The 27,827-nt window shown below is 42.4% G+C and overlaps 1 protein-coding gene across 2 annotated transcripts; it reads right to left on the reverse strand.

The window, feature by feature from the left end:
• Positions 1 to 729: 729 nt before the first annotated feature.
• LOC115114598 (afadin- and alpha-actinin-binding protein-like) lies at positions 730 to 24,064 on the reverse strand. 2 transcript variants are annotated; one of them, XM_029642989.2, is made up of 14 exons: positions 22,945 to 24,064; positions 17,103 to 17,217; positions 16,772 to 16,944; positions 16,322 to 16,534; positions 15,929 to 16,039; positions 15,556 to 15,691; positions 15,311 to 15,386; positions 14,963 to 15,182; positions 14,100 to 14,247; positions 10,288 to 10,427; positions 7,607 to 7,783; positions 3,153 to 3,270; positions 2,885 to 3,035; positions 730 to 2,384 (listed from the first exon to the last, which is right to left on the reverse strand). In XM_029642989.2, exons 3-14 carry the CDS (start codon positions 16,913 to 16,915, stop codon positions 2,231 to 2,233), a joined length of 1,788 nt encoding a protein of 595 aa, XP_029498849.1. In that variant the 5' UTR covers positions 16,916 to 16,944; positions 17,103 to 17,217; positions 22,945 to 24,064; the 3' UTR covers positions 730 to 2,230. The 2 variants fall into 2 exon arrangements, with proteins under 2 accessions (XP_029498849.1, XP_029498847.1); XM_029642987.2 differs by having other exon boundaries at positions 17,099 to 17,217; positions 22,945 to 24,063.
• Positions 24,065 to 27,827: the final 3,763 nt, after the last annotated feature.

Here is a 27,827-nt window from a genome sequence, read left to right on the forward strand (position 1 = left end):
TGTAGAGTCCATGTCCCAATGAACTTAGACTTTGAGGGCAAAAGTGGGGTGCAACTCAAAACTAGGAAAGTGTTCCTAATGTTTGGTTAACTCAGTGTATACAGCAGTCACGATAACAGCTAAACGCTCATGAGGTAGAAAAGTCAGAATTTGACCATCAGGTATTCATTCCACTGCGCTGTAGACAGCAAACCATTTGCTGTTGATGAAGAGGCATACCCCTCTTCGATCTCCCTGAATCCAATGTCCTGTCCGCTCAGTGAATGGCGAATCCATTGAGTTGGATAACCATGCGAGGCATCTGTCCGAAAGCCATGTTTCAGAAAAGCAGAGACTATTGTAGTTACCAGTCCCATTGAAAGCAAATTCGCAATTGGAGGTCATCCATCTTATTATCAAGATTATCTATTGGCCAAAAGATTAGAGGTGGCCAGTTTTCCCTTAATCTCGCCAGGGCTCCCTCTCCTGTCTCTTTCGCCAGCCATTCCTCGTGTAGCCCGAAAATGTGGTCAGAATTACAGAGCAGATGAGTCTAAGTTGAAGCCAGAATTGAGGTTAGTAACTGACAATGTGATGTTCAAAAGTTATCAATCATAAGTGATAATGGATACATTTAGTGCAAAAAAAGAATCACAAGACTGCAGCCATACAGTATGGTGCCATCTTCATGACTCCCATCGTGAACCGCTAAGGGGTGCTAAACACCAAGCACAAGATGTAGTAGAGATGTCAGTTAAAAATAAATAAATTTATTGCAGTTTCAGAGCAGCATATCACTTAACAAACATTTAGAATAAAGCTAATTAAAATAATATTAATGATCTGGAGTGAAAACAAATGTGTAAACATTCAGGACTAGGCAGTAGCCTATTGATAGCTTTTCGCACATTTTCGGAAAATATCTGGTTCGTTCCACAAAAAGAATGCCTTTTGCATCTCTTGAAAGTCCAATATCTTGAAAACTTGACTGCTGACATGCAAAACATTTTGGGGCCCATATAAAACATGCGACTAATAACAAAAAAAATTACAGAAATATCGTTTGAGTGGATTTTCTGTTTAAGTAGAAATTGTGCACCAATATTGTATTTTAGAAGTCTGTTATATTAAATGAAGTTCTCTTTCATGGAGAATAAAATAATTCCTATTTTTAATGAGTAAAGACCTGCTAAAGTGCCAAAATTCAGCATTTTGATATGTCCCTCCATGCACCCTCAGTGACTTTTAGGAAGATTTTAACCAACATTTCACCATCATTGTTAAGCCCCAGTTATTGTTGCTTTGACAGCCATTTCTGAAGATTATTTATTTCATGGATTAGTGATTCATTTGTCTATCCCTCATTTTAAGGTCAACCCTGTTACTGAGCTTTTGTTTTAATGAAACTAATCATTTTTTATTTATAAGGAAACATTGAACATCTAATAGTAAAATCATACTGTAAAAGCAGGTGAGCTGGTTCTATTCTTTTTGGCCATTTTCTGGTGTTTTGTATTGAAACTGAGCAGGTCGAGCATAACAAGTCAACCCTGCTACCCATAGATACAGGCTAGAAAATGTTTTAACAATAAAAAAATGGTGAAGCTTGCATTCAATTGCCACTCCCTGTTGCACACCACGAACTTCCATTCCCCCTGTCACAAGGACATTAATGGCTGATATAGGATGACATCGTCAACCCTATTGGGAACTTAATAAGCACTTACTATAATCATTTGTAGATTCAACACCTCTTGATGGGAAAAAGTGTTAAAAAAAAAGTTTAACATGTGCCATTTATGATAGAATGTTAAAATTGTGACAAATTTGTTGACCAAGTAACTTATCTAAAAAAGGCACCGAATTGGTATTAGCAGAACCCTGATTTACCCAAATCAAGGTTTGGCTGCCACTTCACACTTAGACTTGGAGATGCTTTACTCAGTAAAAATCTAAAATAAAGAGAGAAAAAAACAAATCTACATGTTCATTAAAGTTCTGATTCAATCGAGTTTTGGTGAACAACGATGTACCACTGTTCGTCCTGAGACAGTGGTGGTGTTGAAACATGGGTCATGTTCATTAGGGCACACAATAGAAAACAAAAATTAGTGTGACATATTGGACAAATCCAGGAAGCCCTTCCGTTACATTACATTTCCTTCTGTTTGGTGCCTAATGAACACGGCCATGGACTGCCATCTGAGTGGTCTGTTGAGTCCACAGTAATATAAATGTCACTGGAGTGTCTTCAGGTGAGGCTGTTTTCCTCTAACCCTAGCGAGAAGATACTGCAGCAGTCTCCACCTCCGTATCTGTCCCTGGACCTGACCCGAGAATCTTCTCTACTATGGATGGTGTTGGACTCCTGCCAGCTCCCTCGTTTTGAACTGCCTCTGGAAGAGCTGAGGAATAAAGCACAAACAAGGGTTGATCACAAACCACACAGAAAGAGAGCCTTACAGCGGAGAAGGTGAAAAGCTTCACGTTCTTCGGAGTACAAATCACTGACATTCTGAAATTGTCCACTCACACAGTGTGGTGAAGGCACAATAGCGCCTCTTCAACCTTAGGAGACTGAAGACATTTGGCTTTGCCCCCAAGACCCACACACAGTTATACAGATGCACCATTGAGAGCATCCCGTTGGGCTGTATTACTGCAACCGCACCACCCTCTGGAGAGCCCACAGTTTATTCTGTTGTACTGAGCCATTTACTATACGTTCGATTTCTTATCTTTTATTATTTCTTGTTGTTGCATTGTCGAGAAGGTACTTGCTAGTAATAATTATATTGGACGATGTATACCATGCGTATCCCATATATACAACTAATAAAACTTGAAACACGTGTCAAAAACTTCAAATGACTGCCTATGACAATAGCAAGCTGGGATGGAGCACCTGCTGCTGTCTGGTATGAGGCGTAGTGTGTGGTAGAGATCAGCTGTGGAGGGCATGCCAGCGACAGCTTTAGGAGTGGAGAACGCAGCGTACGTCCGGGATTTGGTCAGCCTGGCTGGAGTGGAGGGGATCCTCATATCGGGCTCACTACCTAGAAAGGAAAACACAATTATGACCAACCATGCATAAAAGAAACCACACATTAGAATATTAATGTACTTTTTAAAATTATTATTTTTAAATACTGCAGCATAAATATACAACGTACTAGTTGATAAGGCATGTATAGTTTCTGATGCAGAATGTCTTTTTCGGTCCACAAATGGAGTCATGTTCAAGAACTGATTCTTGAGCCACGAGGCACGGTCTTCCTCGAAAGCCCTTTTCTGTGAAAACAAAATGGACAAAACAGGGCTAAGATGCAGTTAATGTTCCAATGCAGACTTTAAAAAAAAAAATTCACTCAATTATTAAAAATGGTCAAAAATAAAAATTTCTCAAGCAAGAATTTTGCTAGGACTGTCTGCGTGGTCTGAGTAAGGAGTGGAAAACTGAAAACTAGCTGTTATTGGCAGAGTTTTGAAACTTTTATTGGTTTATTACCTGGTGATTACACCATCCTACCAAAACAGGCTGAAATTTCAGGTGGTCTTTTCAAACAGCTCTTACACTAAAAGGGCATCACAATTTTACAGTATTATTCCAACTAGGGCTGTTAAGTGGCCGTATTACTGCCACACCAGCGGTCACGAGTTATGATGGCAGTTCAATTCCACTTGACCATTTTGTCACGGTAATTAGGCTTTTACAAGCTCCGATGCTGCAGATGGTCATTAGTAGCCTACCAAACTTGCCATTTGCCTGGTACTCAGCACTCCATTGTCCCTCTTATCACTCGACGTCAATGCAAATGTTAACGAAAATCGAATCAAAACACTTGAGCCCATGAGCTCATGTTGCGCAACATTTCTATAGGCTATGCAATTGTGAGAAAACCAAATGATGGACTCTATTAAAAAAAGGATCACAGCAGCTTCTATAGGCTAGGCCTACTATAATTATTTCTCAACTTTCTTAATATTAAGCACATTGCTTCTCTTTACATTACGGCCACACAAATGGGATGCCGCTGGGGAATTCGATACATTATCAAGTGCTTGTCAAATTGTGAATGAGAGACTGATGAAGTATGAACAGCCTGCACTAAAAACAAAGCAGAGCTCATGCCTTTCAAGCTACTTTTTTTCAAATCCCCATTAGAGTCGCATCATGCAGCCTTACAATGTATTAAAAATCAATATATAGCCCAACGTTTGTAGAACTACTAAAGTTACATTAACTCAAAGCATATAGGAGTACCTATGTCTTTGGTTAACCGCTCAACACAATAACTGCATGTGTGCACTCCCTCAAATCATTGAGAAAATATTATTTATATTTTATTCAGCCATGTTCAATTGTATTCTTCATACTATAATGCCAAGGAATTCTAAGCAAATCGTGTCTGCTAAATTAACTAGTGGAGCCCATAGCCATTTGGCATAGCCAGATCAGGACAATGCTATTCTGTTCTTCTGAGATAGACATTTTCTTCATATCATGCTTCTTTAGACTTGTCTAAAATAAAGTACTTTATTGTGATGGTGTATGTTATATTACATGGATTTATTAGACTTTAAAAATGTTTTAACTGTTCCAAAGGTCTGCATAAGTGGCTTGTAAGCTATGTGTGGAAGCCAGGAGATGCTAAATGTGTTTGGTAACTTCTTGGTGACAGGGGGAAGTATTCTCACGTCCAGATGAAATGCATGCCCAAATTCAACTGCCTGCTACTCATCCGCAGAAGATATGCATATTATTAGTAGATTTGGATAGAAAACACTGAAGTTTCTAAAACTGTGAATCTTGTCTGCGAGTATAACAGAACTTATGTAGCAGGCGAAACCCCGAGGACAAACCATTCAGATTTTAAAAAAGATAATTTTTAGGTCACTCTTTTCAATGTGTTTTCATTAGGAACCCAGATTTCTAAGGGACCTTCTTGCACTTCCTACCGCTTCCACTGGATGTCACCAGTCTTTAGAAATTGGTTGAGGTTTTTCCTTTGTGTAATGAAGCAGCCCTGTTCAAAACGAGGATCACTTAGTGTGTACTGATAGAGGTGCGTGACCAGAAATGTAGCGTCAGTTTGCTTTCTTCCTGTATTTAACACAGATCATCCAGTCATCAATTTTATCGATTATTTACTTTAAAAAATACCTAAAGTTGTATTACAAAAGTAGTTTGAAATGTCTTGGCAAAGTTTACAGGTAACTTTTAAGATATTTTGTAGTCACATTGCGCAAGTTGGAACCGGTGTTTTTCTGGATCAAACTAGCCAAATAAATTGACATTTTGGATATATATATATATCGACGGAATTAAGCGAACAAAAATGACCACTTGTGATGTTTATGGGACATATTGGAGGGCCAACAAAAGAAGCTCGGCAAAAGGCATGATTTATATTCTTATTTCTGTGATTTGTGTCGAGCCTGCAGGGTTGAAATGCTTTCTCTTTGTTTACGGAGGTGCTATCCTCAGATAATAGCATTGTTTGCTTTCGCCGAAAAGTATTTTTGAAATCTGATATGTTGGCTGGATTCACAACAAGTGTAGCTTTAATTTGGGGTGTGATTTCATGAAAGTTCGATTTTTATAGTAATTTATTTAAATTTGGCGCTCTGCATTTTCACTGGCTTTTGGCCAGGTGGGACACTAGCGTATCCCAGAGAGGTTCATTAACAGTCAGTTATTTGCTTGACAATCACCAGCGGACAACATGCATTGACCGCCACAGCCCTGATTTCAACCTCATCAACTCAGCAAAAAAGAAACCTCTCACGGTCAACTGCATTTATTTTCAGCAAATTTAACATGTGTAAATATTTGTATGAACACAAGATTCATGGAGACAAACTGAACAAGTTCCACAGACATGTGACTAACATAAATGGAATAATGTGCCCCTGAACAGGGGGTGGGGGTCAAAATCAAAAGTAACAGTCAGTATCTGGTGTGGCCACCAGCTGCATTAAGTACTGCAGTGCATCTCCTCCTCATGGACTGCACCAGATTTACCAGTTCTTTTTTTTTTAACCCCTTTTTTCTCCCTAATTTCATGGTATCCAATTGGTAGTAGTTACAGTCTTGTCTCATCACTGCAACTCCCGTACGGACTTGGGAGAAGCAAAGGTTAAGAAGCCATGCGTCCTCTGAAACACAACCCAACCTAGCCGCACTGCTTCTTGACACAACGCACATCCAACCCGGAAGCTAGCCGCACCAGTGTCGGAGGAAACACCGTACACCTGGCGACCTGGTCAGCGTGTACTGCGCCCGGCCCGCCACAGGTGTCGCTAGTGCACGATGAAACAAGGACATCCCTGCTGGCCAAACCCTCCCTAACCCGGATGACGCTGGACCAATTGGGATTGAGGGATTGAGATCCGGGCTCGTCGCTGGAAATGTCAGAACACTGACATTCCTGTCTTGCAGGAAGTCACGCACAGAACGAGCAGTAGGGCTGGTGGCATTGTCATGCTGGAGGGTCATGTCAGGATGAGCCTGCAGGAAGGGTACCACATGAGGGAGGAGGATGTCTTCCCTGTAACGCACAGCATTGAGGTTGCCTGCAACGACAAGCTCAGTCCGATGATGCTGTGACACACCGCCCCAGACCATGACGGATCCTCCACCTTCAAATTGATCCCGCTCCAGAGTACAGGCCTTGGTGTAACGTTCATTCCTTCGACGATAAACGCAAATCCGACCATCACCCCTGGTGAGACAAAACCGCGACTTCAGTGAAGGGCACTTTTTGCCAGTCCTGTCTGGTCCAGCGACGGTGGGTTTGTGCCCATAGGCGGTGTTGTTGCCGGTAATGTCTGGTGAGGACCTGCCTTACAATAGGCCTACAAGCCCTCAGTCCAGCCTCTCTTAGCCTATTGCGAACAGTCTAGGCACTGATGGAGGGATTGTGCGTTCCTGGTGTAACTCGGGCAGTTGTTGTTGCCATCCTGTACCCGTCCCGCAGGTGTCCTGTTCAGATGTACCAAATCCTGTGCAGGTGTTACGTGGTCTGCCACTGCGAGGACGATCAGCTGTCCATCCTGTCTCCTTGTAGCGTTGTCTTAGGCGTCTCACAGTACGGACATTCTAATTTATTTCCCTGGCCACATCTGCAGTTCTCATGCCTCCTTGGCACGTTGACACAGATGAGCAGGAGAACTGCAGATGGCACAGTTGACACAGATGAGGCATGTTGACACAGATGAGTAGGGACCCTGAGCATGTTTCTTTTGGTGTTTTTCCAGAGTCAGTAGAAAGACCTCTTCAGTGTCCAGTTTTCATAATTGTGACCTTAATTGCCTACTGTCTGTAAGCTGTTAGTGTCTTAACGACCGTTCCACAAGTGCACATTCTTTAATTGTTTATGGTTCATTGAACAAGCAGTGTATAAACCCTTTACAATGAAGAGCTGTGAAGTTATTTGGATTTTTACTAATTATCTTTGAAAGACAGGGTCCTGAAAAGGGAATGTTTCTTTTTATGCTGAGTTTAGTATGGATATACATACAACACAGGAAAAATGAATTTGACTGTACTGGGCCTTTAAGTGACACATCTTGGCCAAATATATTTCTTCCATCTCGAGAACTTTCCAAAAACAAAAATAGATACCTCATATCCGAGGCGAATGGCAGCTTCAGTGAAGTTCTCCCTCTCCCTCTCAAAGTTCTTCCTTTGCTCGTCAAAGAGCCTCCACTCCTCTTTGAGACGCTCCTTCTCCTCCAGAGTGTAGCAGTCATTCAGAAGAGCAGCAGTCTCATCATCATAGCAGGGAGAGTTTAACTGCTGCTGCTCACACACGGACAAACACAAGGAAGAGGAAACAGACATAACATTTGACTGAATAACTCCTGTAAGTGTCTATTAGACTAACCTCATCCCCAGGGCATTGCACACCGCACATAAGTCTGGGGCGTATTCATTACACCAACTCTGTTGCAAAACCTTTCCTAAACAGAAGCTAATGAAATGGAGGGACCTACCTGAATTTGTCCAATACTAACTCATTTAGTGAAGCCCCAAAATTGCCCTACCTGTAAGCCTGTGTTTCAGACATAAGTGGATGGCAGGCAAATGTTCTACTTTTATACTCTGACAAAACAGAGATGCTAGTTCTAGGTCCCAAGAAACAAAGAGATCTTCTGTTGACTGACAATTCATCTTGATGGTTGTACAGTCATCTCAAATAAAACTGAAGGACCTCGGCGTTACTCTGGACCTTGATCGCTCTTTTGACTAACATATCAAGACTGTTTCAAGGATAGCTTTTTCCATCGATGTAACATTGCAAAAATCAGAAACTTTGTCCAAAAATGCAGAAAAATGTATCCATGCTTTGGTCATTTCTAGGTTAGACTACTGTAATGCTCTACTTTCCGGCTACCCGGATAAAGCATTAAATAAACTTCAGTTATTCTAGCAGCCATGTTTAGCACTCTTGACTAGAACCCCAAAATTTGATCATATTACTCCAGTGCTAGCCTCCTTACACTGGCTTCCTGTCAAGGCATTGCTGGTTACGGTTTTACTGCTAACCTACAAAGCACTACCTATCTTTCAGATTTGGTCCTGCCGTACATACCTACACGTACGCTACGGTCACAAGACGCAGGCCTTATTGTCCCTAGAATTTCTAAGCAAAAGGCTGGAGGCAGGGCTTTCTCCTATAGAGCTCCATTTTCATGGAATGGTGTGCCTAACCATGTGAGACAGTCTTTATTGAAGACTCATCTCTTCAGTAGGTTGAGTGTAGTCTGGCCCAGGAGTGTGAAGGTGAACGGAAGGGCACTGGAGCAACGAACCACCTTTGCTGTCTCTGCCTGGCCGGTTCCCCTCTCTCCACTGGAATTCTCTGCCTCAAACCCTATTACAGGGGCTGAGTCATTAGCTTACTGGTGCTCTTCCATGCCATCCCTAGGAGGGGTGCATCACTTGAGTGGGTTGAGTCACTGACGTGATCTTCCTGTCCGGGTTGGCGCCCACCCTTGGGTTGAACCATGGGGGAGATCTTTGTGGGCTATACTCGGCCTTGTCTCAGGATGGTAAGTTGGTGGTTGAAGATATCCCTCTAGTGGTGTGGGGGCTGTGCTTTGGCAAAGTGGGTGGGGTAATATCCTGCCCGTTTGGCCCTGTCCGGGGGTATCTTCGGACAGGGCCAGTGTCTCCCGACCCCTCCAGTCTCAGCCTCCAGTATTTATGCTGCAATAGTTTGTGTCGGGGGGCTAGGGTCAGTCTGTTATATCTGGAGTATTTCTCCTGTCTTATCCGGTGTCCTGTGTTAATTTAAGTATGCTCTCTCTAATTGACACTGAGGACCTGAGCCCTAGGACCATGCCTCAGGACTATCTAGCCTGATGACTCCTTGCTGTCCCCAGTCCACCTGGTCATGCTGCTGCTTCAGTTTCAACTGCTCTGCCTGCGGCTATGGAACCCTGACCTGTTCACCGGACGTGCTACCTTTCCCAGACCTGCTGTTTTCAAATCTGTAGAGACAGCAGGAGCAGTAGAAGGAGAGATACAAAAATATAAAATCGGCAATGAAAAGCCAACTGACATTTACTCCTGAGGTACTGACCCCTCGACAACCACTGTGATTATTATTATTTGACCCTGCTGGTCATCTATGAACATTTGAACATATTCTGTTATAGTCGCCACCCGGCACAGCCAAAAGAGAACTGGCCACCCCTCAGCCTGGTTCCTCTTTAGGTTTCTTCCTAGGTTCTGGTCTTTTTCCTAGCCACCGTGCGTCTACACCTGCATTGCTAGCTGTTTGGGGTTTTAGGCTGGGTTTCTGTACAGCACTTTGTGACATCAGCTGATAAGGGCTTTATAAATAAATTTGATTGAAATTTGATTTTAGTTGCAAATATGTTTGAACTAATGATTACACCCCTGGTACAACAATGGTTCAAAGTTGGCCTTAGTGGGAGTGACCTTACTGAGTAAAGTGTCAATTTAATTTTAGCGAATGACACAACTGCAAGGTGTGGCTCTGTGCTTGTGGTGTGCTAGCGTACAGGGGAGGGTTAGGGGGAAGGTGTTGTGGGAGATGATTGGTTGGTAGATTAAGCCAATGCATATGCACCAGGACGTTCTCCCGCCCTTTCTGTATTCTCTAACGAAGGCCAAGTTCCACACGTTGGTCCACCAGACCCTTCACGCATTTGGTCGTAAGTGTCTGGGAACAAGATTAGTAAGGCTCAAATTCAAGGCAATAAAACCAGATATACTATAGATATTTGTAGCTCGGTTTGAAAAGAGCCTTGGGTTGTGATGTGGGTCTTACTAACCTGTAGGAGCTGCTGCTGTGTCTGGATGAAATCTTTACACTGCTGGACCTCCAGTCTCATCCTCTCCATCTCCTCCTCATGGATCTGTCTGGGGACCAGCTCTTTACCAGCACGCTGCTGGCTCTGCTGCACCAGGGAGGCTGATGACACAACACATTCTGATCAACGGTGAAGAAGTATAGAATGTTTTGGCAGCAGAATAGTTTCAAATGCCACAGTACTGGTAGTGATTTTAAATTGATTGTCCTGTACAGTACCTACATGTAAGAATATTTTGAAGATAAATACACAATGCAGAGGACTAAAGGTCAAGAGTACTAACAATCAATGGAAACAGTAGTTTTTCCTGTAATAGGGAATTAATGATCAATGGGTCAGAGACACGTGAGGAATTTGTCAAGGCAGTGAGCCTGAAACAGGATACTTGTTATTTGGCAATTGGCCCAGTTTTATTGCAAGGACTTCTAGTTGGTCAACCACAGGATAGGGTTATAAAACTACATCCGGTCCCTTTGTTCTGTGCAGAGAATCACTGAGGACAGATCTGATTTATCCTCTTTGAATAAACCAATTTTTCTCCCCCCGATTTGCTTTGGGGTCTGTTATTGAAGAGTAACATCAACTGCTAACACTTGGTGCCTTGATGCAGATGAATTGATCTTGAACACAGAAAAACTCAACTGTGTGTTTATACAGGGAAAGAGAGGGATGAGCACAACCCACAGGATTCAACTCTTAATCTCCTGATTGACTGCTAACATATTGTTGGGTGAGTCTAGACCGATATCATTTAAAAGAACCAAATTAGGTTAAAATTAGTGCATGCAATGAGTGATACACATCTGTGATGTACAAGGTTTGGGTCCTTTGCTCTAGGTTTGTTAAATCTCTATTATAGCGATTCAAGTCCTCTATTAAAAAAATGTGAGTCCTTTTTGTGAAACCTTTTTGCATAGAAGTGAGTTGCTAGTTGAGTAGCAATTTTTACACGTGTGGGTAATATAAAAGACTTCAATGTATTGAAGTAAACAAGTTATGGGTAACCAGGCCCTACAGAAACGTGTTTGAGAAGGAAGTTTGAGTCTGAAGGGTTAAATAAATACAGTTGAAGTCGGAAGTTTACATACACCTTAGCCAAATACGTTTAAAATCAGTTTCACAATTCCTGACATTTAATCCTAGTAAAAATGTCCCATCTTAGGTCAGTTAGGATCACCACTTAATTTTAAAGAACGTGAAATAATGATATTAGAGAGAATGATTTATTTGAGCTTTTATTTATTTCAACACATTTCCAGTGGGTCAGAAGTGTACATACACTCAATTAGTATTTGGTAGCGTTGCGTTTAAATTGTTTAACTTGAGTCAAATATTTTGGGAAGCTTTCCATAAGCTTCCCACAATAAGTTGGGTTAGTTTTGTCCCATTCCTCCTGACAGAGCTTGTGTAACTGAGACAGGTTTGTAGGCCTCCTTGCTCGCACACACTAAGTTCTGCCCACGGATTTTCTATAGGATTGAGGTCAGGGCTTGCGATGGCCACTCCATTACCTTGGCTTTGTTGTCCTTAAGCCATTTTGCCACAACTCTGGAAGTATGCTTGGGGTCGTTGTCCATTTGGAAGACCCATTTACCACCAAGCTTTAACTTCCTGACTGATGTCTTGATGTTGCTTCAATATATCCACATAATTTTCCTACCTCATGATGCCATCTATTTTGTGAAGTGCACCAGTCCCTCCTGCAGCAAAGCACCCCACAACATGTTGCTGCCACCCCTGTGCTTCACGGTTGGGATGGTGTTCTTCGGCTTGCAAGCATCCCCCTTTTTTCACCAAACATAACAATGGTCATTATGGCCAAACAGTTAAATTTTTGTTTCATCAGACCAGAGGACATTTCCCCAAAAAGTACGATCTTTGTCCCCATGTGCAGTTGAAAACCGTAGTGTGTCTTTTTTATGGCGGTTTTGGAGCAGTGGCTTCTTCCTTGCTGAGAGGCCTTTCAGGTTGTCGATATAAGACTAGTTTTACTGTGGATATAGATACTTTTGTACCCGTTTCCTCCAGCATCTTCACAAGGTCCTTTGCTGTTGTTCTGGGATTGATTTGCACATTTCCCACCAAAGTACGTTCATCTCTAGGAGACAGAACGCGTCTCCTTCCTGAACTGTATGACAGCTGCGTGATCCCATGGTGTTTATACAGATGAACGTGGTACCTTCAGGCATTTGGAAATTGCTCCCAAGGATGACCCAGACTTGTGGCAATCCACAATGTTTTTGAGGTCTTGGCTGATTTCTTTTGATTTTCCCAAGCTGTCAAGCAAAGAGGCACTGAGTTTGAAGGTAGGCCTTGAAATACATCCACAGGTACACCTCCAATTGACTCAAATTATGTCAATTAGTTTATCAGAAGCATCTAAAGCCATGGCATCGTTTTCTGGAATTTTACAAGCTGTTTAAAGGCAATTTAGTGCATGTAAACTACTGACCCACTGGAATTGTGATAGTGAAATAATGTCTAAACAATTTACTTGTGTCATGCACAAAGTAGATGTCCTAACCAACTTGCCAAAACTATAGTTTGTTAACAAGAAATTTGTGGAGTGGTTGAAAAACGAGTTAATGACTCCAACATAAGTGTATGTAAACTTCCGACTTCAACTGTATATAACCAGAGATATATATTATACATCTTTTGAAGTTAATGTAATGCCATTTTTAAGTTGGAGAACCACTGGAGAAGGGCAGAACAGCTCCTCCGGATGTGAGCATGAAAAAGACATTAATGTCACGGTCTAGTGATATGAAGAACCATTTCAAACTGGAGAAGTGTAGGCAAGCAATAAAGAAATATTCTGTCATTGTTGACAAAGATGGAATCGGTCTGATATACAAAAAGCTTGGGGAAAATACAGAGAACGTCTAACTCGTTGACAAAAACAAGATGGTCTAACTGTATTAGCCAAAGTAAGGAAGCGGGATGAGAAATGTCTTGATAAGCGTGATCGGACGTTGGAGAGATACAGATAGTTTGAGGGCTCTTTGTGAACAGATAAAAGAAGAAATTCAACAATTACAGGTGAGGGTCGTAAAGGCAGACGTGTAAGCGCTGTAAGAAACTACATCCTTATCATGGGTTACAGTTAATACCGGCTGGTCACTTTAAGGACTTTATGAATGATTACCTTGACAATAGGACGATTTAATATTATTGTCTTGCAGACAATTATTTATTTTATGAGTTCTCTCCTAATGCAGGATGTGGTAGGAATCGTAAGAGACATCATTACACCTGTTAACACTTATTTTCTATAACTTTGTTTGAAGTCTATTTCTTATTGTAACAAGAAGTAAAATATGCCCTTTGTGTTTAATCAATGGAAACAGTGGTTTTTCTGTAATAGGAAATTAATGAGCAATGGGTCAGAGACATGGGAGGATTTTGTCAAGGCAGTTAGCCTGAAACCGGATACTTATTTGGCCAATGTCCCAGTTTTATTGTAAGGAATTTTAATTGGTCAACCACAGGCTAGGGTTGGGTTATGAAACTACATCCTGTCACTTTGTTCTGTGAAGAGAATCACTGAGGACAGGGGAGAATTAAAATCTACCTCTCAGCATAACATCTATGATTTGTCCTCTTTGAATAAACCCATTTTTCTCCCCCTGATTTGCTGTGCAATTGAAGAGTAACATCAACTGCTAACATACAACACCAGTTAATTCCCAGAGAAAACCATTGATAACCACTGAGTTACAGATTTATTGTTAACTTCTTTGGTAATATGGGTGATGTGATGATGTCTGTACCCTGGCTGTCCAGTCTCTCCATGTGGCTCTTCAGTCTCCTCCATTGCTGCCGGATGCTATTGGTCAGCTGCTCCCGGGCGTGTTCACATGACTGGTCCAGGGTCTCTCTACTGCAGTCGCCAACCTCCTTATCCCTGTCGGAGCCGGCCTGAAGGCACAACAATGAACAATGTTAACCAGATGTCACTCCCATACGTAATGTAAAGTGCTTAGAGATCTTGTAAGAGTATTATCAAAATGTATTAGGTCTTGCATCTACAGTGAGCTCCAAAAGTATTGGGACAGCGCTACATCTTAATGTTTTGGCTCTGTACTCCAACATTTTGGATTTTAAACTATACAACGGCTATAAGGTTCAAGTGCAGACATTTTTAATTCAAGTTTTTTTTCTTCATACATATCAGGTGAACCATTTAGAAATTACAACACTTTTTGTACAAAGTCCATCATAGGGGACTAAAAGAATTTGAACAAATCACATATTTATATTAGTAGTCAAAAGTTTAGTATTTGTTCCCAAATTCATAGCACGCAATGATTAGATGAAGATTGTCACTACAAACTTGTTGGATGCATTTGCTGTTTGTTTTGGTTGTGTTTCATATTATTTTGTGCCCAATAGAAATGAATGGTAAATAACATGTCATTTTGGAGTCCCTTTTATTGTAAATAAGAATAGAATGTTTCTAAACAATTCTACATTCATGTGGATGCTACCATGATTGCAGATATGATAATTACTTTCTCAATCATTATCCAAGATGAATTCCGTAATCATGGTAACATCCACAATAATGTAGAAGTTTAGAAACATTCTATTCTTATTTAAAATGTGTCACTGTCCCAATACTTTTGGAGCTCACTGTACTGTCACGTAGGGGACTTCTGGTACTCAGTTCTAGGCTGTCTTCCACATGGTCTCTGAAGCTGGAGCATGGTTTCCTAGGACTAGGACTCAGAATGGACACCATCTCCCGCTTCATCTGCTGCAGCACCTTCTTCAGCTCAACGTTCTCCAGCATCAGGGCTCTATGACGAACCTCATAGTCACTCAGCAGGGACCTGTACATCTCCCCCTCATGTCTACAATAATGGCAAATAAACACACCCCCATCAAAGTGGCTTCTCCAAAGCAATGTAGGATTTGTTGCATCAAGAGTTGATGAATGCACTTAAAAACAGACATGGTTCAGTTTGAGGAGTATTGCTACCTGGCCTCGACCTTTCCAGTCTTCCATTGGCTTCTCTTCCCATCAGCCCGTCCCAAGTAGTTCAATACGTCAATCGCTAGTAGAGATAAAAAGAAAATGAGGGACTTTTTATAAAGACAGATCGTTTTTCATGGGTGTTTATTTTGTATATTTAAGATACTTGGTTGCAAAGATCCACATTTCCAACAACCTTTGGAATAAGGAGGAGGAAACTATGTCTTGAGAACATGGTCCAGCACCCCTACCAAGTTTCTTATCCCTCTTTTCCACCAGTAGCTGGTTGAGGCGTTCTTTGAGTTTGGTGCTCTCCCTCTCCTTCCTCTTGGCATCATGGCTGTACTGAGAGGCTCTGCTGGCGATGATGCTCTGGAGCTTCTGCACCTGGGGTGTGTTCAGTAGGGAGAAAACATTTTGAAACGGGGAAGTACTACCTGAACTTGTCCAACATGAACACAATTTCCTGTTGCATAATGCTTTGCTACGGTGTGCCCTACTGAACACGACCCTGGTTTGACAGGCTCACACACTGAAACTACATTTCCCATGGATGATTGCAGTTAAATAAGCATATCATTAAATATAGAGTGTAATGATTAACAATTTTATTTCAAAGTCTACCTCATCTTTTTCAGTTTTAAGGCAGTTCTGCAGAGTCTTGATTTTGAGTTGCAGCTGCCTCTCTGCCTCGTGCAGTCCTGACGTCTCTCTTTTAGAGAGCTCCAGCTGATCCTGGGAACAAACACAAATGTACATGTCAACATTATATAGTCTAGTGTATGTGATTGTGCTCACCTTGACTAAGACTAAGTTCTCCTATAAGCAGTAAGCAAGCACCCTTCACCCAAGGACAATGAACTGTACATCGAAAACATAGTAAAATGAGTGTCAGTGTTGTTGCGGTAAAACCCCGTCTCAGTGTTTCTTCTGTCATTCTATAGGTGCCCCAACCTAGCTTTCTATTGACAATATGCACCCTGTCTGGAAAACGATGTATGGGAAAGACAGCCTGACCTTGAGTCTGGAGTTGGTGATCTGCAGGTGTTCCAGGACGCTGGAGCTCTTCAGACTCTCCGCCTCCTGCTCCTGCAGGCAGTGTTGGCTGCGGCGCTGCATCTGGAGCAGCTCATACATGCTGTTCAGGGCTGGCACAGTGTTCAGCCCCCCGCTTACCTCTGGTGAGCTGGCCTCAATACATGCAGAGGAGAACCCCAGAGAGTCCATCTCCTGTACAAGGTCCCCAAAAGAGGGCAGACAAGTAGGTTAGCACTCAGAGGATTCAGTGCATGAGATAAATGAAGCTTCAGATACACAAAACCTCAAATCAAGTAGTGAAGAAGAATATTGATACCTGGCTATATAAACAAGCAAGCAGCACATTACACAATGCGACCTTCAGAGTATTGGGAAAGTATTGATATTCTAAATGTAACCTAAATAATAGCCATTTCAATGGTGCAGTACCTGATTAATGTAAGAGATACACCGGGGAACATTGTCCTCAGTGCAGAAGGCACTTAACACATTGTAGGAACTCTTGGACAGTGGCATGGTGGAGGAGTGCATTGTAGGAAGGTTGTTATGATGCCACGAGGGGGACATAGTCATTCTTGCTATGCCGGAGAGCTCATGGGTTTCTAAACATAGTAGGGAAATGCAGAGAACAACCAATTGATACATTAAGAGTTGACTCAGACTGGCTGACTAAGAGGTTTAAAATTAGGTAACAAAAATGCATCCCATAAAATCAAACAATTCCCCCCCCCAGAGACACAATTTGAATTAACTTACCTACTGATGGCTCTATAGTTGCTGAAGTCCACTAGTTTTCCATGCCAACACAGCGTCAAGATAGTAGGGAGATCATCTGTGAGAGACCAACTGGAGGCTTCCCTCACTGGAACAGAATCCTGAAATAGAGCATCAAGCAGCAAGCCAATGACATAAGCGTCTAATGCAGGATAATCTGGGTCAATTCTTCAACACCATGCAGGATTAACCGTCATCTGTGTGACGTGCCAGCATGGGACGGGCTTTCAGGCCTTGTTACACTGGACTGTAGAGTGATACTTTGAGCTTGAGTAAAGAGGGTTTGCATGTTAACTTCAAATCAAATTTTATTTGTCACATACACATGGTTAGCAGATGTTAATGCGAGTGTAGCGAAAGTTCCGACCATGCAGTAATCTAACCTAACAATTTCACAACAACTCCCTTATATCACACACACGTGTAAAGGAATGAATAAGAATATGTCCATAAAAATATATGAATGAGCAACAGCCGAACGGCATAGGCAAGATGCAGTAGATGGTATAGAGTACAGTATATACATATGAGATGAGTAATGTAGGGTATGTAAACATTATATAAAGTGGCATTGTTTAAAGTGGCTAGTGATACATTTATTACATACATTTTTTTATTATTAAAGTGGTTAGAGATGGGTCAGGATGTTGGCAGCAGCCACTCAATGTTAGTGATGGCTGTTTAAGTCTGATGACCTTGAGATAGAAGCTGTTTTTCAGTCTCTCGGTCCCCGCTTTGATGCAGCTGTACTGACCTCGCCTTCTGGATGATAGTGGGGTGAACAGGAAGTGGCTCGGGTGGTTGTTGTCCTTGATGATCTTTTTGCCCTTCCTGTGACATCGGGTGCTGTAGGTGTCCTGGAGGGCAGGTATTTTGCCCCCGGTGATGCGTTGTGCAGACCTCACTACCCTCTGGAGAGCCTTACGGTTGTGGGCGGAGCAGTTGCCGTACCAGGCGGTGATACAGCCCGACAGGATGCTCTCGATTGTGCATCTGTAAAAGTTTGAGGGTGTTTTTGGTGACAAGCCAAATTTTTGGTGACAAGCCGAATTTCTTCAGCCTCCTGAGGTTGAAGAGGCGCTGCTGCGCCGCCTTCACCACGCTGTCTGTGTGGGTGGACCATTTCAGTTTGTCTGTGATGTGTACGCCGAGGAACTTAACTTTCCACCTTCTCCATTACTGTCCCGTCGATGTGGATGGGGGCTGCTCCCTCTGCTGTTTCCTGAAGTCCACGATCATCTCCTTTGTTTTGCTGACATTGAGTGTGAGGTTATTTTCCTGACACCACACTCCAAGGGCCCTCCCCTCCTCCCTGTAGGCCATCTCATCGTTGTTGGTAATCAAGCCTACCACTGTAGTGTCGTCTGCAAACTTGATGATTGAGTTGGAGGCGTGCATGGCCACGTAATCATGGGTGAACAGGGGGTACAGGAGAGGGCTCAGAACACACCCTTGTGGGGCCCCAGTGATGAGGATCAGCGGGGTGGAGATGTTACCTACCCTCACCACCTGGGGGCGGCCCGTCAGGAAGTCCAGGACCCAGTTTCACAGGGCGTGTTGAAGATACTATGGTGTTAAATGCTGAGCAGTAGTCGACAAATATCATTCTTACATAGATATTCCTCTTGTCCAGATGGGTTAGGGCAGAGTGATTGCGTCGTCTGTGGACCTATTAGGACAGTAAGCAAATTGGAGTGGGTCTAGGGTGTCAGGTAGGGTGGAGGTGATATGGTCCTTGACTAGTCTCTCAAAGCAATTCATAAAGAAGGAAGTGAGTGCTACGGGGCGATAGTAATTTAGCTGTTACCTTTGCTTTCTTGGGAACAGGAACAATGCTGGCCCTCTTGGAAGCATGTGGGAACAGCAGACTGGGATAAGGATTGATTGAATATGTCAGTAAACACACCAGCCAGCTGGTCTGCGCATGCTCTGAGGACGCGGCTGGGGATGCCGTCTGGGCCGGCAGCCTTGCGAGGGTTAACACTTAAGTGTTTTACTCACGTTGGCTGCAGTGAAGGAGAGCCCGCAGGTTTTGGTAGCGGGCCGTGTTAGTGGCACTGTATTGTCCTCAAAGCGAGCAAAGAAGTTGTTTAGTTTGTCTGGGAGCAAGACATCGTGGTCTGCGACAGGGCTGGTTTTCCTTTTGTAGTCCGTGATTGACTGTAGACCCCCTGCCACATACCTCATGTCTGAGCCGTTGAATTGCGACTCTACTTTGTCTCTATACTGACGCATAGCTTGTTTGATTGCCTTGGAGGGAATAGCTACACTGTTTGTATTCGGTCATGTTTCCGGTCACCTTGCCCTGATTAAAAGCAGTGGTTCGCGCTTTCAGTTTTGTGCCAATGCTGCCATCAATACACAGTTTCTGGTTGGGGAACGTTTTAATAGACGCTGTGGGTACAACATCACCGATGCACTTGCTAATAAACTCGCTCACCAAATCAGCGTATTCATCAATGTTATTGCCCGGCGCTATGCGGAACATATCCCAGTCCACGTGATCGAAGCAATCTTGAAGCGTGGAATCTGATTGGTCGGACCAGCATTGAACAGACCCGAGCGCTTCCTGTTTTAGTTTCTGTCTATAGGCTGGGCGCAACAAAATAGAGTTGTGGTCAGATTTTCCGAAAGGAGGGAGGGGGAGTGCTTTATATGCGTCGTGGAAGTTAGAATAACAATAATCCAGGGTTGCGCATTCGATATGCTGACAAAATTTAGGGAGCCTTGTTTTCAGATAAGCCTAGTTAAAATCCCCAGCAACAATAAATGCAGCCTCAGGATATGTGGTTTCCAGTTTACATAGTCAAATGAAGTTATTTCAGGGCCGTCGATGTGTCTGCCTGGAGGGGGAATATACACAACTGATTATAATCTAAGAGAATTCTCTTGGTAGATAATGCAGTCAGCATTTTATTGTGAGGAATTCTAGGTCAGGTGAACAAAAGGACTTGAGTTCCTGTATGTTGTTATGATCACACCACGTCTCGTTAATCATAAGGCATACACCCTCGCCCTTCTTACTAGAGAGGTTTGTTTCTATTGGCGCGATGCGTGAAGAAACCGGGTGGCTGTACCGACTCTGATGACGTATCCCGAGTGAGCCATGTTTCCATGAAACAAAGAAAGTTACAATCTCTGATGTCTCTCTGGAAGGCACCTCTTGCTCGGATTTCGTCTACCTTGTTGTCAAGAGACTGGACATCGGCGAGTAGTATGCTCGGGAGCGGTGCGCGATGTGCCCATCTACGGAGCCTGACCAGAAGACTGCGCCGTCTGCCCCTTCTGCGGCGCCGTTGTTTTGGGTCGCCGGCTGGGATCCGATCCATTGTCCTGGGTGGTGAACCAAATAGAGGATCCGCTTCGGGAAAGTCGTATTCCTGGTCGTAATGTTGGGGAGTTGACGTTGCTCTTATATCCAATAGTTCCTCCCGACTGTATGTAATGAAACCTAAGATTTCCTGGGGCAACAATGTAAGAAATAACACAATAAAAACAAAATACTGCATAGTTTCCTAGGAACGCGAAGGAGGTGGCCATCTCTGGGCTCGTGTGACTGTATGCCAGAGGGAGGCTTTTAGGCACACACACACCTGTGTGATGTGTGCAAGGTTTAACAATGTCACAGAATTCAAAATGCTAAGATTGAGAAAAAGTGCTTTAACAAACTATAGACAACTACAGACACATTTTTCAAGTGGGCCTCTGTATGATCCTTCCATTTGTCAGATCCCTTTGACTATATGATCCTAAGACTTTCCTGGTGCAACAAGTTGAACCACATTCTACACTCTCGTAACTACACTTTAAAAATAGGCCCCGGTGTAGTTATTGTGCTCTGTTTAAACATGGTGTGCATTCCATTGTAGACTGGACTGTTTTGATAGCCTTGGGCAACACGTGATCAGTGGCATGTATTTGTGGATGCCAAAGGAAACCCAGGCTTTCACAAATATTTGACCAATGAGTGTTTTTATCATTTTCCATCAATTAGCAAGTGGCTGGATCTCACCAGAGAAATTAACCGCACGAGGGAAACCGCACTCCTCTGTCTCAGTATGTGTAGCCCATGTATCTAATGCTGTCTGGACAAAAAGAGTGACATTGTAGCTGTAGAATTTGATTGACTGATGCCAGCAAGCATTTGGCTTCCCTTGATACATTTTTTAAATAAAAGAAACAGCATTGAGTAGAGCTCAACTGTGGGTTGTACGGGAGCAGCAAAACACCCGCCCCCTAAAGGTCATTTTAGTTTCTGGTCTGCTTGTGTTGATATCCTAGGCTAGCCAGCATTTAAGCTAGCCTACGATTACAAAAATGAAAGCATACTGTATTACAGAGTAGAGGTCGACCTATTATGATTTTTCAATGCCCGGATGTGATACACTGAGATGCAGTGCCTTAGACCACTGCGCCACTCAGGAGTCAAATAGCAGAGGCTGTGCCAAATTCCTTAAAATGACGTTGAGGCAGCTTATGGTAGAGAACATTCAATTCTCTAGTAACAGCGCTGGTGGACATTCCTGCAGTCAGAATGCTAATTGCACACTCCCTCAAAACTTGAGACTTCTGTGGCATTGTGTTGTATGACAAAACTGCACATGTAATGATCATGCCACACCTGTCCAGTGGATGGATTATCTTGGCAAAGTAGAAATTCTCACTAACAGGGTTGTAAACAAATTTCAGCAATTTGTTTGAGAAATAAGCTTTTTATGCAAATGGAACATTTCTGGAATCTTTTATTTCAGCTCATGAGGATCAACACTACATGTGTTTATATTTTTGTTCATTGTATAATATTTGCTTTGTGGACTTCACAGAACAGATGTTGCTCACCTGTTTTGTGATGAAACAAACATATGTAGTTACATTTATTCAACCACTGACTTATTTACATGCCTTATTGTTTATCACGGTGATGTTCGAATGGGAGCAAACAGTTATCACAACATAGGTTGTAATATTGTTTTTATACTGGCTTGGCTTCCTCAGTGATTTTACCCACACACCGCTGCTGATAGCACCGGAGTAGAAGGTAAATCGAGCCACAGTGGCAGAAGCTATGTGGTGTCCTTATCCATTTAACCAGGCTGCATTGGTCTCTTATCTGCACTCAACTTAAATGGGAGTTAGTGTTTCCCTATGTCACGCTTAACCAAAACAGGGGAGTTACAGAGCCAAAACCACTCAATGTGCCTCCATCTGAATTTAGCTTTGGGACACAACCAATGATTTTGGACACAACATTGAGAGTCGGTATTAGTTAGTCCAACCAATACAGTCTCCCGACGTTACGTCCCAAAATAAATCTGATTCCAATAAGAGCAGGCAACTGACAAGAAGCAAACATTTTAGTGTTGACAATAGCAGACATTGTGTGAGTATACCGTTATAGCCGAACGTTAGTATCAACACACCAAACTATATTTTCTTATCATTTTTTGAGATGCTGCAAGCGAGATCAATAAACAGGAGGCTCAGTTGAAAACGTAGTCACACTCGCATGTAAACACTTAGCGAGATAACGTTAACTAGCTAGCAAATTAAGTTGGCGTCATCTAAAGTTTGATTAACGTTAGCTAAAAGTTAACTCTGTAAACTACTATTAACGTTCGCTAATCTGTTCCGTTGGCGTTGTTGGCCTGGCTGGTTTACCTAGCTAACCAGGTAGAAAGCTACTACAGTATATATAGTTAGCTGCTGGAGTACTAGCAGCTAGTTAGGTTTTGATGAAACGTTGCAAAATATTTTTGTAGCTAACTAGCTAGGACTCTCTGTAACTCCCCATGGCTGGGTGCCGGCGTTAATTTAGTATGGATACTCACTTGATTTTGGGTCCGACGTGGAGTGAGGGATTATATTGTTTAGCCTGCCTGCCAATTCCAGAAGGCTACAATAGTTTTTATTTTTATTAAATAAGTGAAATCCGTCTCTATCGAGTTATAGTTAGCTAACTAAGTAGTTCTTAACCGTGAATGCCATATTAGCCCACATTGGCAAGATAGATTTTTTTTAAAGTCCTCCTCTTCTTGGCTTCAAAACAAACACCACCGTCATTGGCGGGCGCGTTGTCAAGCAACCAGTATCAGTCCACTGTATTGGATCATGTGCACAACCGTCGTTCCTCTGAAGGACTATTTATCCAAAGGTTAGGGCTATCTGTGATCCTTGGGAAGTCCCTACCCTAAACACTGACTTTAACCCCTACACTAACCATATAACCATAACCTTTATCTTAACCCGTCATTGTAAATAAGGTCGTCATTGTAAATAAGAATGTGTTCTTAACTGACTTGCCAAGTTAAATAAAGGTTAAATAAATAAAAATATATCCCTTACCTTTAACGTTTTAAATGTCAACTTCAATGGGGTGACTTCAGAGTTGGACGTTCTACGGACATTTTTGCAAATTAGGAATGCTGTCAGGTGCATTTATCCTCCCTATGAGTGATTATACGTTATATATACGGCTATTTCAGCTGTTGCTGACAGGCGTATAAAATGTAGTACACAGCCATGCAATCTCCAAACATTGGCAGTAGAATGGCCTTACTGAAAGTCTGTGACTTTCAACTTGGCACAGTCATAGGATGGCATCTTTCCAACAAGTCAGTTCATTTCTGCTCTGCTAGAGCTGCCCAGGTAAACTGTAAGTGCTGTGAAATGGAAACATCTAGGAGCAACAGCAGCTCAGCTGCGAAGTGGTAGGCCACACAAACTCACAGAACAGGACTGCCGAGTGCTGAAGCACATAGCAGTATAAATCGTCTGTCCTCGGTTACAACACTCACCACAGGGTTCCAAACTGCCTCTGGAAGCAACGTCAGCACAATAACTGTTTGTCGGGAGCTTCAAGAAATGGGGTTCCATGGCCGAGTAGCCGCGCACAAGCCTAAGATCACCATGCGCAATACCAAGCATCGGCTGGAGTGGTGTAAAGACTCTGGAGCAGTGGAAACACGTTCTCTGGAGTGATGAATCCCGCTTCACCACCTGGGAGTCCGAGTGATGAATCTGGGTTGCCAAGAGGACCCTACCTGCCCCAATGCATAGTGCCAACTGTAATATATGCACACAGTCGATGCACGTGCATATATTAAAACTCCAGATTCTTCTCCCTTTACCATATATATACATTATATATATATATATTTAAAGCTATCTAAACCATATTATTATCCTCTCATTCAGAACACCTGAGGCTATCACCCAAAAAAAAAAAAAATCATGAAATGGTGTGCTCTTGTACCTTTGTCGACGTATCAGTCTATGTCAAAGATGTAGTTGCCAGGAGAGATGCTGCATTTTCAGTAGAATTTCTGAGAGGGACAGAGGGGTGTACTCCACCTCTATCTTCTCATATGCATGGTTCCCTGCTGTCGGGTTCTGCAGGTTTATGAACTGAAAATAGGAAAATAGTGTATAGTGAGACATGATATGATTAACATATCATGCCCCAAGGGTCAATACTGGGCCCCTCCTGTTCAGCTTGTACATTAATGATCTGCCTTCTGTCTGTACTGGGTCTGAAGTTCAAATGTATGCAGATGATAGTGATATATATGCATGCAAAGAGCAAACAACAAGCTGCACAAGAACTCACTACTGTAATGGTCCAGGTTACAAAGTGGCTCAGTGACTCGTGTTTGCATCTCAATGTGCATGGTCTTCACAAAGAGGGCAACCGATGCTACTGAGCCAGATGTCTATGTGTCAGGGGAGAAGCTTCAGGTGGTATCTGATTTTAAGGCACCTTTAGTCAATCTGATTTCTCTGTGAGAGCTTCCCATGTCTGGAACACACTGTCATCAGACACACGTAACTGCACCATCTATTACACTTTCACAAAAAACATGAAGACATGGCTAAAGGCCAATCAGATTTGTGAACATAATCCCTAGCTGTGTATTGCCGCTTTCCATGTTGTCTGTTGTCTGTAGCTTGTGAGGTGTGGAAACACTTTGTTGCTTTTATGGATTTTGTCTTGTTGCTTTTTGTGCTATGTTGTTCTGTCTGTATGCTATATCTTGCTTGTCCTATGTTGTTCTGTCTGTATGCTATGTCTTGCTTGTGCTATGTTGTTCTGTCTGTATGCTATGTCTTGCTTGTGCTATGTTGTTCTGTCTGTATGCTATGTCTTGCTTGTCCTATGTTGTTCTGTCTGTATGCTATGTCTTGCTTGTGCTATGTTGTTCTGTCTGTATGCTATGTCTTGCTTGTGCCATGTTGCTCTGTCTGTATGCTATGTCTTGCTTGTGCTATGTTGTTCTGTCTGTATGCTATGTCTTGCTTGTGCTAAGTTGTTCTGTCTGTATGCTATGTCTTGCTTGTGCCATGTTGTTCTGTCTGTATGCTATGTCTTGCTTGTGCCATGTTGTTCTGTCTGTATGCTATGTCTTGCTTGTGCCATGTTGTTCTGTCTGTATGCTATGTCTTGCTTGTGCCATGTTGCTCTGTCTGTATGCTATGTCTTGCTTGTGCTATGTTGTTCTGTCTGTATGCTATGTCTTGCTTGTGCCATGTTGTTCTGTCTGTATGCTATGTCTTGCTTGTGCTATGTTGTTCTGTCTGTATGCTATGTCTTGCTTGTGCTATGTTGTTCTGTCTGTATGCTATGTCTTGCTTGTGCCATGTTGCTCTGTCTGTATGCTATGTCTTGCTTGTCCTATGTTGCTCTGTGTGTTGCTCACTGCTCATTGATTGTCTGTATTGTAATTGTTTTTAATAATCTGCCCAGGGACTGCGGTTGAAAATTAGCCTGCTGGCTAAAATTGGTATTTTTACATGAAATGTTGTTTAATGTGCACTGTCCCAGTAAAAATACAAAATAAAATAAATAATATAAACTCAACTCAACATATACAAACATGTTCTTGGCCAGATTTGTTTTAAGTGATGCAAATGAGGAAACATACTATGTTGTGTTCATTTAATTTCTGCTCTGCTAGAGCTGCCCCTGTGAACTGTAAGTGTTGTTATTCTGAAATGGAAACATCTAGGAGCAACAGCAGCTCAGCTGCGAAGTGGTAGGCCACACAAACTCACAGAACGGGACTGCCGAGTGCTGAATTCTGTCCTCGGTTGCAACACTTACCACAGACTTCCAAACTGCCTCTGGGTGCAAATATTACAGGTTCACTATAAACAACACTGTAAACAACACCTTGCTCCACTGTTTGATAGGTCCCACATGACTGTGTAAGTGATGTAGATGACACATTGGTGAATAAACTACAGTGTGCTTTAAATACTGCACTGTAATCTGCAGAAGACAATGATTCTACACGGGCAGTCAACGAACAGTGGGAAATACTTCACTGACTTTAGGTAAATTGAAGTCTACATTACACAATTGATGATGCAATAGAGGTGGTAATATACTATATCTGTTTTGGTGTACATGGCATATCTGTCCACAGGCTGATCCTTATGTTCTTTCAAGAAGAGGTGTTTAAACACCATCAGGTTTTCCTCTTTGAAGGTCTCCAGGACAGCGGAGTCAATCACCACCTTCCGGAGACACCTGAAACCCCACCTCTTTCAGGAATACCTAGGATAGGATAAAGTAATCCTTCTCCCCCCCCCCTTAAAAGACCTAGATGCACTATTGTAAAGTGGCTGTTCCACTGGATGTCATAAGGTGAAAGCACCAATTTGTAAGTCGCTCTGGATAAGAGCGTCTGCTAAATGACTTAAATGTAAATGTAAATGTATGTCTCCATCATCTCGTTACTCAATCCAAAAGATGCCGAGGAAAACAAACATGAAATAGATACATAAATGAATTCTGCATAACACAAACCATTTCAGATTATATTTGAATTAAAAAATATATATTTTTATACATGCTCATTCTAGGAACTTCCATAATAGTGAAATCCCATTTTATCGCCTCACAGTTTTATTATTATTATTTTTTCACATTCACAAGTACAGTGAAATGCCTTTCTTGCAAGCTTTAACCCCAACAATGCAGTAATCAATAACAATGTAGTACTAAAAATAACAAGGTAGAACAAAAACACACAAGATATAAAAAATAAGAATAAGAAGAACAGGTTAAAGTAAGTAAGCATACTATATACAAGGTCAGTTCCAGTACCATATTTACAATGAGCAGGGATACTGGATCAATAGAGGTAGATATGTATAGGGGTATGGTGACTAGGCATCAGGATATATGATAAACAGAGTAGCAGCAGCGCATATGAATATTGTATGGGAGTGGGTGTGTGTAAATCAAATCAAATCAAATGTATTTATATAGCCCTTCGTACATCAGCTGATATCTCAAAGTGCTGTACAGAAACCCAGCCTAAAACCCCAAACAGCAAGCAATGCAGGTGTAGAAGCACGGTGGCTAGGAAAAACTCCCTAGAAAGGCCAAAACCTAGGAAGAAACCTAGAGAGGAACCAGGCTGTGGGGTGGCCAGTCCTCTTCTGGCTGTGCCGGGTGGAGATTATAACAGACATGGCCAAGATGTTCAAATGTTCATAAATGACCAGCATGGTCCAATAATAATAAGGCAGAACAGTTGAAACTGGAGCAGCAGCACGGCCAGGTGGACTGGGGACAGCAAGGAGTCATCATGTCAGGTAGTCCTGAGGCATGGTCCTAGGGCACAGGTCCTCAGAGAGAGAGAAAGAAAGAGAGAAAGAGAGAATTAGAGAGAGCACACTTAAATTCACACAGGACACCGAATAGGAC

The sequence above is a fragment of the Oncorhynchus nerka genome, linkage group LG9b (assembly GCF_034236695.1).
Source record: "Oncorhynchus nerka isolate Pitt River linkage group LG9b, Oner_Uvic_2.0, whole genome shotgun sequence".
NCBI lineage: Eukaryota > Metazoa > Chordata > Actinopteri > Salmoniformes > Salmonidae > Oncorhynchus > Oncorhynchus nerka.

What these genes read in the sequence shown, in the direction of transcription:
- LOC115114598 (XM_029642989.2), bottom strand. Translation starts at nt 16,915, where the DNA reads ATGACTATGTCCCCCTCGTGGCATCATAACAACCTTCCTACAATGCAC. An exon ending in GTCCCCTACGTGACAGTACA is followed by an intron (nt 14,248 to 14,962) that starts GTGAGCTCCAAA and finishes TTGTGCCTTCAG; the next exon opens with GCCGGCTCCGACAGGGATAA. An exon ending in TATACATGCCTTATCAACTA is followed by an intron (nt 3,036 to 3,152) that starts GTACGTTGTATA and finishes TTTCCTTTCTAG; the next exon opens with GTAGTGAGCCCGATATGAGG.